Below are 9,951 nucleotides of genomic sequence, written 5' to 3' on the forward strand. Positions count from 1 at the left end.
CCCCCCTTACAGGCCCTGTCGGTACATGTCGAAGAGGTTTTTTGCGAACCATGGCCTATGACATTAATTTTTGTTCATGTTTGAACCAAGACCATGAAGACTCAAGAGTATTATTATTTATACTCTTGTTTGAACCCATACAAAAGAATATAATTGACCCTTTGTGACCAGGGAGTAGTACTATACATATTGTACTACTCCCTGTTTGTAACGAACCCTTTTCGTTAATTAAAACTACACTTGTAACTTCGGCTAATTCTCCTGCACAATAGTGTTCGTTAGATCAGCCTCGGAGTCGACTGTACATTGTAGACTTATAATTATAGTACTAGCTACTGATATTAAAGCAGCGGTACATTTTTAAAAGTATTTAATTAAAGCAGGCATGCTCGCATTACCATGTACTGTAAGACAAGTTATTATAACGAGTCGCAAATTTAACGATTGTGCGAAAATCATAGGTTAACAAGAAGATACGTTAACGAACTTGCAGTCTTCGGGCAAATCGGCACCTGACACATATTATGAGCAAGCCTGAGCCAGTAGATAAACATCTACTCTAGATATGAGGATAAACATCTACTCTTGATATGAGGCATTACAGCCTCAACAGAACTTATTATAACGAAGAAATGTAACTCGTTAAAACCGTTAGATTTACATGTTTTACAGTGCCACCTGGCCTGACCATCTGCTAATACCAGTACAATAATTGTGCCGAGAAATCTACCAAAAGGGGTATCATGGTATATTTTATGCCCATTCCCTCACTCCGACTCGGTGACCCATGGCAGGACATCTGATCTAACTACACCATGCCTATACCTGACTGTTGTCCTTCTCAGTCTGTGATGTTCTCGGCAAGTGGAAGAGAGGAAATGTTGTTGAAAAATGAATATAAACGAATTGAAATGGCTCATTTAGTACTAAGAAAAGTGATTCGGTTCTGGCACACAGCACCACCACCTGCATAGCAGGTGAGTAAAATATAGACTGGAGAGAGTAAATGCGCCACGCCATAATGACTACAATACACCGCCACCGCAAGCTGCAGCAGCAGCAGCAACAAAACATTTCTGAGAAATTCCAACGCGTGCTTCGCCTATGACGGGAACCAAATTTGCAATCCTGGAAAAGGGACTAGTGCAATGATAAAATGACATACTGGACTAGTACTACACCGCACAAGGCGAGCTAAGCTAAAACTAAAATGTTGAAAAGCTGTGACTAAGCATGATGGTATCAAGATGATCCTATAACGGTAACTACTGTAATGGCTAAAACTACTGTATTGCATGTTGCTGGGCAGAGCGAGGATAACTCAACGTTCTCAAGGACTGAGTCACGGCAGCTTGGAATGTTTGCTAGAACTTGTGACTCGCAGAAAATTAATTAAAAAAATAAAAGCTAACTCCACCATTCCACTTATGTGATGGCCTAGAATGCTGCTTTCCGTCTTGAATCGAAATGCCAGTGTAAAATATAATCAGAGTTCGCCACCCGTAGTACAATCTGAATATTCTGTGGGACGGATCATGAATGCAGGTTAACTTGGTTTTTAAGAAAGAGCATAGTTTGGAAATAAATTTCAAATAGTGTAAAAATAGACTGTTGTCTGGATAGGGGTAAGTCTGGAACACGGGCGCGGGCCGGGCAGTACATTTGCCATGGGCATTTAAAACCTTGCCACAGTGAAACTTGTACAAGCACATACTTTAACCAGCACGTTGACATGACGGTACACGGTCCAGGATCAGAGATAGACTACATTGAATTTGTAATACTGGACGAGTCAAGTGGACTGGAGACAGTGCACAGCATTGGCCCGGGCCAGCGGCATGCTAGAGAGAATACTAGTAAAGCCTTGCCCATACCATGTCTACGCACACCACCTTAACCTGTGAACTAGGAGCGGCCGAATAGCTTTGACTGCATCAACTTACGGCGCTTCAGAGCACATAGCTGCCGATGAGCGAGCCAGGGAAACGAGTGACACATGGCTTTGGACGAGGGGGAGTACTGCGATAAGTTGTATTCCAAACCAACTTTATACCATGCAGATGCCTTTTCCAGGTAGTACTGCTCGTGGGAACGCCACGAATCAGGATCGCCGAGATGTCCACCAGGATGTTCAGCTGCTGATTGATCTAGGAATACATTGTTGTACACTTGGTCTAAGTATGCCGAAAGCTCGGCGAGCTGATGTCGCCGCATATCATACTGTTTGGAGTTGCTCAGCTGTCCAGCGCTGCCACGGCCGTGGGATTTTTCACCGGCACACACACCGGCAAACAGATCCGCTTCGCTGCTCACGCCATACTGGTCCATGAAGACGAGAAGACGGCAACGGTACTCTTGAAAGACACGCCGAGCCTCGGTCAGGTGGCTAGCATAGCCATCAATCTGTGAACACACAAAGTGGAAATAAACCCTGCTAGAACTTCCTCAATCAAAAGCTAGAAGTACTTGCAGATTTATAACACAATACAATTTGTGAGATGGCGAGGTGTTTCTAATTTTACGAGTACAGCAGAATGCTAATTGTCCGAACGCCAATTATCCGAATGATCAAATATCCGAAATGCCTGTTTGGATTTAAAACGGACGAAAATGAGGGGTCAGCAACGGGCCACCATTGAAAGAGAGGTTTCATGCCAAGACGAGACCTTTCCGTACGTAGCTCATACAATACATTGTGTATACCAGTAGATCATCATCGCAGTGGTAATGCAAGCCACCCTGCTCGCAATCCGCACTACTCCTCCCCGCTGCTTGGGCCCCCGGGGACGCTCGCTCCTCGGCTTCCAGGACCGTTTGGCTGGTGCACGCCGCACGATACAGGCGACCCAGGACCTTGTTGGACGGGTAAACGGCACGCCTGAAGCCATCTGTGCAAGAACCACGGAAATTAATAAGCATCAGTACACATCAGTACACATCAGTACACATCAGTACACAGACATTGTGTGGGGCCATTGTACTTGGAGTACTACATGCAGCACCGTGTTTCTTGAGCTGCTATTCAACTTCAGTAACGTTTGACATGGATGCTTTCTGAGCTAGTGGCAGTGATTTCGGCAACAGTAGTACATGTACTTGTAAGAAAGTTGATTGCTCGCGATAAAGCCTGTTCATGACGCATGGCCAGTAGCCGCGCTGGCTAGTCACAGCTGAGCAACAACAATGCTGAGCGTCATCTATCTGGCTGATCAATGGCCCGTCCCGCTTCAACCTTCCCGTTACATGACATCATGCTAGCAGCAGTCTACATGTACAGTTTACTATGCATGCCACAAGATGTATAGCACTGCAAGAATACAGAGTGTTCACTTACCTGCTTTCTGCATGAAATCCGGGAACTGTTGAACGCGTAAGTGAGGGCCCATCACAGCTGGTACGCCCGTTTTGGGGTAGTCGACTGCCAGTGAATTGAGGTATGCAAGCTCCAAGCACTCCGCTGATAAGGCTCCGTTTTCTAAATTATCCGCCAACGCCTACACGCACAACAGCCAGCGCAAATATGAATAAGTACATGTTGGATGACTGGTACTTTTAATAGGACGAACGTTCATGAAACAATAACTTATTGAGTGAGGAGTACCATTGTTGCTCTTACTCCGAAGTACCTGACGATGACCAAGTGCCGAAAGGTCGGAGACGTAAAGTAGCGGAACTGGTTGGGATGCGCAGTGTTGTGGCAAATGGGTGTGTCCACCCAAATCCCTTTCTTGGAGTACAGACCTGCTTGTTCTCCATAGTTAGCACCATGCATAGTGTATGACTGGACATAGCAACTATAGCACATGATGAGATCAGCCACTGCAATGCACCATGTGTTCATGCGAACTCATTCAACTATTGTACCCAAACGCAAAAGCACATCCTCCAACCCCACGCGTTTATGAATACTACTGGATACAGGATGAAAATCAGGGCGTTGTGTCGTATTATAAATACCATTTTATGACTCCCTGATGAAAATCAACTGCTACTGTTCTACAGACATGTACGTGTAACAGTTATAACACAAAACCTGAAGATAATGCATGAACTAACCAAGTGCGCATTGGAGATGACGCCTAACATGTCGCTTTTCAGAAACTCCACAAAATGCTCAGCCATGTCGGCAACAGTGTTGCCAGTGGCATGGGCAATGGGCGTAGGTGGCGTGTAGTCCATTGCCTCAAACACGCGTGGTGGTATTAGGTGCTCATCCCATGCAGCAAAGTACAGGTCGCCGTCCAGATCTGAACCTGAACACTCGTCCGGATGCGGTCGTGGTCCACGCTGCATTAGCACCAGCAACATACACATGCACGCATGCACACACACATGCATGCACACACACACACACACACACGCATGCACACACACACACACACACGTACACACAAGCACATATACACACACGTATCGTATTTTCTGGAGTATAAATCGCACTGGAGTATAAGCCACACCTAGATTTGTTGTCACGAAATACAGACATCTACCCTGTATTTCACGGTTCCTTTGACCATCGGAATATAAGCCACATTAATAGCTACGTAGTACTCGGTATTCAATAAAGCTTGTTTTGTTGAAAACATGTTGTTGGTTGACAGCACGTACCTGTGGGAATACAATGCAGTCGACAAGGTGCCGGAGAGACGGGTGATCGATCGCCTGCAGCACTCTCAGATCACCAGGATGGTAGCACGGGTTCTTTCCCACAACAACTGGACCTGAGTCGGAAGACAACCACACCGCATTACAGTAGAGCAACACAGTAGGCAAGAGTCAAGTGTGACCGTACATCCAGGATGCGTTACTAGAAACCTCTTGTTTCGATGAGCTCAAATAATCGAGTGAGTATGGTACAGGGGCTTCAAAAGAGTACATGTATCACTATCTGAAGAGAAAAGTATATCCATAGTATGTTGTATCCAGTGTATGTTATGTCCATGATGCTTTTGCTGAAGTTTATTGTATCTAAAAAATCGCGTCAGTATCTATAGCTGCACTCACCTGTGATGACCTCAATGGAGGGTTTGTCTTCGTGGCCTCGGACTGCAATGAACACCTGCAGCAAGACAGGAAACACACTCAAACTGCCTTACCCAGACTCCTCAGATACACGACTGGCATATGGCTTAGGTAAGAGGTAGCAAACGCCGCACCAGTTTCATGCTCGTCTTGCATACATTTTCATTTTATCAGAGTATAGTGCACACTCACACGTGATTTTGAGCCTGAAATAACGCATCTAAAAACTCACAGTATACTCGCGGCAAATACAGTACATCAGAGCCAGTACACATGGGTTGCGCAGAGTTAGTACGCATACAATGCTCACTGGACCTCGATTGGCCAGGACCCGTGCATGAGATCTGGACCACGCTAGTACTGTAAGGGATGCCCAGAACCTACCATACTACACAGGTACAAGAGAGTGAATCCTCAATGTACTACACTACAGGAACTGAAAGGACGCTTCCCGGGATATCGCTCCTATGTACTGCCTAGCATCCGAAATAAGTGTAAGCGCAGTAACCGCGGGCATCTATCGGTTACCTGGCCGTATTCCAGCACATCCTCCTCGTCCATTATTCCCATGAAGAAGCCGGAGCTCTCCACGGCGATGCGTGATCGGTAGCGCAGGCTACGCATGGTCATCTGTGCAAGAGCGGATAGGCACCTCTGCATGAATGGCTCTGCAGCCAGCGACACGCCACTGTCCAGCATCTCCTGCAGGCAGTGCAGCGGTGTGGACGGCAAGTGGCAGCCGTGGAAGCGGATCGTGCGTAAAGCACACTGCACACCAGAAGCAGACAACACAACCGAGCTTCAATACTACTAATACTATACTACTACAAGTACTATTATGCTTGTTTGCGCTGGCATCACCAAGCTTAGCAAGCTTGGCTAGCCTTCGCATAAGCCAAATGAACAAAAGAAATGTTCAATACGCACACCATAATGATGTTAAATGGCAGCCGTTCTGCTGGAAACCAGCTCATCATGAAACCAACATCCTGAGCATACTTTGGGGGTGTTAATGAAGAAGGGGTGGGGAAGGGGTTTGTACAGTGGATTAAAACTCACCTCTTTCTTGAGACGAGCATGATTGAGCGTTCTAATGACCTTGTCTTGCAAATGAATGAACACGCTATCCGGTACGCCCATTGTCGAGAGCAGAAGGATTAGTTGCCGATTCAGGAAGCCTGGCATCCGCTCAGCACTCCGAATAACCTTTGTTCACGGAAAAGGATAAACGGACCACAGAAGACACCAATCCAATACAGTACAAAACAGACGACACAGTATCGATGCCTGGCACAATGTTGAAATACGTAGTGTGCAGCATTAGATTTAGTCATGAATATTCACCTTAGAACAAAACATATCGAAGTCTTGCTGCTACAAATTTGGAATCAAATTCCAAAGACAAAAAAGAGACCATGAGCCAGTTCCTTTTTAAAAGCGCACACTGTTAAAACGTGAAGCACCATCGCCTCAACATACTATAGCAGGCAATAGAAGACAGATGCCACTTACCTCCAACTGGTCATGTCTGCAATGGAATTTATCCATACTGGCTCGCAGCTGCAGACATACGCCGGCTGGCATCTTCGGATAGACGCTGACAACGCCCTTGTAACCACCGAATCGGATTTGAAATGCTGAAGGCACGGCTTGATCCTTGCCAACACCCAGAGAATTGGCAGCCTTGCGTGCAAACTGTCAGCCATTGTACGGTCAAGAAGAGCCGGATTGATGAGGGGGAAAGGCAGCAAAAACAACACAAAGTCAAAGGATAGGAGTTTCCTCAATCTGCTTGCTGGGCTTTCAATCAACGCAGCCCAAATGGACACAGCTCGACATTCAAGTTAATTTAAAAGCGTACAAGCTTGCATGTATCACTGCAATGCTTGTGTCGGGACAGCCAGCCAGATACAAGACTGACTGACAACAAGAGCAGCACAAGCCGACTCTGCTAATACGATATTCATATACTCAGTCAGAATATGCAACTGAATGGTAACCACCATAATATTGGGCAAGCCTGCCTGTTCCGTTTTGTGATGTAAAATAAAACAAACAACAATCGAATTCGAGGTCGCTTATTCTCTAAACACACACAAATGTCCTGTTCTAACTAAAAGCACTCTTGTACTTCGGCTAAGCCTGTTCTTACCTCCAGTGAAATCCTGCCAACACCATCTGAGAACACATACTTTCCATCTGGAGATGTTACGTCTCGTATCCGCTCAAAGCGATTTATGAGACGGGCCAGCTTGTTGGTGGTGTGTGTTGCGCTGAACGACTGGCCCAGGCGAGCAAAGTACTTGGCTGGGTTGGAAATGAGGCGGAAGTCACCCAGCCAACCGCGTATGTCAGCCGCACAGAACCCCTCGCTCCTTGCGAAAAACCAAGCCGAGCGGTCTCTGAGCTGTAGGAGGTAGGAATACAGGCGGCACAACAGACAGCTAGCACAGCGTGTTTGAATGTGCACCTGATGTTCGCTCACCTTTCTGTGGTGTCTCATCACCCTAGATTACCTGGCACAACAGACAGCTAGCGCAGCGTATTTTGAATGCGCACCTAATGTTCGCTCACCTTTCTGTGCTGCCTCTATCACCCTAGATTACCTAGCACAAATCCAGTGGAACAATAATGCACACGATCACTCAGTCACGAAATACAGACATCTGACCTGTATTGCATAGCAGCCTAAGTGGCCAAAATTGCTTTTTGCCTGAACTCCACAGCACCAAAGACTCCCTGAATACACTAATAAATCTACGTGCAGCAGTGCACTAGTGGTTTACCTGGCTCGCGGAAAAGGCTAGCAACTCGTAATGACGGCCGCAGAGATGAAATCCGTCCGTCATCACACGGCGGACCCGCTCCAAACCCGCCGCGCTCCTGTTCAGCGCGGCGAGCGATTCGTCGCAGAAATGCACGCGCACAAAGCGGTCCCGCATCTGCCAGAAGTTCCTCACAACACGGTTGGACAGCTCGCGCTGGATATTGCCGCAGAGAATAGCTAGGGGCGTGACGTAAACCCTGCGACACATCATGTACGTCATTTCATCATCCTCAGCAGTAGCATCAGCAGCTGTACTGGTGCCAGGCCTAGTCCTACCCTCAGTGCTGGCATTGTCAGATTGCGACTGAGCAGTGGACTGCGCCGTAGTGTGATCCAGCTCAGTTCCAAGCGTGCCGTTGCCGTTTGATTGCGGTGCAGCAGCATCCGCAGCTGCCGGTGACCTGTTCATGCCGGCGGGTTTGTTTGCACTGTGGCCGACTGACAGCACCTGTTGTACACAGCTCTCAAGCTGAGCCAGGCAAGCGTACAGCTGCGATGCCACTTGCTCACGGCCATTGCTGAGCTCACGTGGTTTCCGGCTGCCTAAAAGTCGTAACGCACGACATGCAACTGTTGGCGGCAATGCCTGTAGGACACTTGCAAAACTGGACAGTTGAAAAATGTGGATGATGCCGAGCGATAGCAGATTCTCCAGCAGAAAGGCCACATCAAAATCACATTCCGAGCCGAGAACCGCTGGCGTGCGGTGACTCACTTGACACAGGTGCGCAAAGTCACTCGCGGCGCACTGTGTAACCACGATGCCCGACGGCTCAGTCTCCGCGCAGTTCGCCACCTCTCGGACGACCGGCCGAAAGCGTGAGCCTTGCCTGGAAATGTCCAGCAGCCGTCGCTTTGCTGACATATGTTCTGCGCGGGTGGACAAATCCAAGCGGTACTGGAAAGCTGACGTGAGGACGCCATCAGTATCCACCAAACCCCCAAGTGTGGCATCTGTGCAGCGCGAGTTGTATGACCGGGCACCCTTCTTGGTCCTCCGACTCAACGCCGGTACGCAGGAAAGGCACAGGATTACGCTCTGGGAGCAAACTACAGCTGAAAGCCTGTCGTCCGTCTCGAAGCTCACACATATGCCAGTCGGTAGATCTATGGCAACGGAAAAACTCCGTCCATTCAGACGAATCCGTACAGATGCGCTTCCAGCAGAGGTAGGTTTACTGTTAGCACTGGGGCGGGCTTGGGCCAGCTCTGAACAGTAGGATCGCTTACTCGGGCCATGGTGTTCACCGCTTTCACCAGCAGCTATGTGGCATAACGTCCTGAATATCAGCGCCGGGCCTGCTTCGGACTTGCCCAAAACACCAATGTCAACAGGGACGTCCTGAAATACCACGCTGCCTGGTCCGCCGGCGTGCAATCCACGTTCGCTGCTCTTGGTCGACATCCGTACACTGCTCCAATAAAGATAACTCTGAGACTGAGAAAGTGAAAAGGATCGTCGATATGCTTTGGCAATTTTTGGGTGAGTCTGTTTGCTTTCGGAAAAAGCATTTCCTTGAAACCGGATACCAAACCCTCGCGAGCTCGTACTTCGATGATCCAAGATTTTGAACGGTTGCTTGCTCTCCGAAATCGAAATAAAAAGAGACGGGACTTCCCCCTTATGGGGATGACTTCACCTGATCATGCATGATGCTGCTTTGATGCATGTCATCCGTAGGACCGCAGCATGCAGGTCACTGACACTGTCTGTACCGCGTGGTACAAGGCCCAGCAGGGGGGTTATGTACTCTTGGGGGGGGGGGGGGGGGGAGGGTAGTATGTACTCTTGGTGGTACTGATATACATGATATAAGCTTGAGCTCAGCCAGAGTCAGGAGTTAGCCTCCACCAGGGAGTCTAGTCGGCAAAGGCCGTAATCATGGTAATGCCCGAGTAATGGTTGGAACTTTGGGTACGACTCCCTGGCCTCCACCATATCCATAGGCACATGGCAGTGATACCAGGCTAAAACACAATAGCAGAATGATACTCCAGTAACAGTGCAGTGACCCTGGCAAGTAGCCCTTGGCGGCAGGCACTTTTCTGGCATGTTTCATGCCAGAAAAGTGCCTGCCGCAATGATTATTTTGGCATGTGGA

The 9,951-nt window shown here is 48.1% G+C and overlaps 1 protein-coding gene across 1 annotated transcript; it reads right to left on the reverse strand.

The window, feature by feature from the left end:
* Positions 1-832: 832 nt before the first annotated feature.
* LOC135814727 (uncharacterized) lies at positions 833-9,400 on the reverse strand. Its single transcript, XM_065327896.1, has 11 exons — positions 7,809-9,400; positions 7,175-7,429; positions 6,535-6,717; positions 6,082-6,228; positions 5,551-5,790; positions 5,005-5,059; positions 4,609-4,721; positions 4,057-4,287; positions 3,335-3,494; positions 2,704-2,888; positions 833-2,403 (listed from the first exon to the last, which is right to left on the reverse strand). Exons 1-11 carry the CDS (start codon positions 9,252-9,254, stop codon positions 1,906-1,908), a joined length of 3,513 nt encoding a protein of 1,170 aa, XP_065183968.1. The 5' UTR covers positions 9,255-9,400; the 3' UTR covers positions 833-1,905.
* Between the last annotated feature and the right edge of the window lie 551 nt (positions 9,401-9,951).

This window comes from Sycon ciliatum, chromosome 4 (assembly GCF_964019385.1).
Source record: "Sycon ciliatum chromosome 4, ocSycCili1.1, whole genome shotgun sequence".
NCBI classification, from domain to species: Eukaryota; Metazoa; Porifera; class Calcarea; order Leucosolenida; family Sycettidae; genus Sycon; species Sycon ciliatum.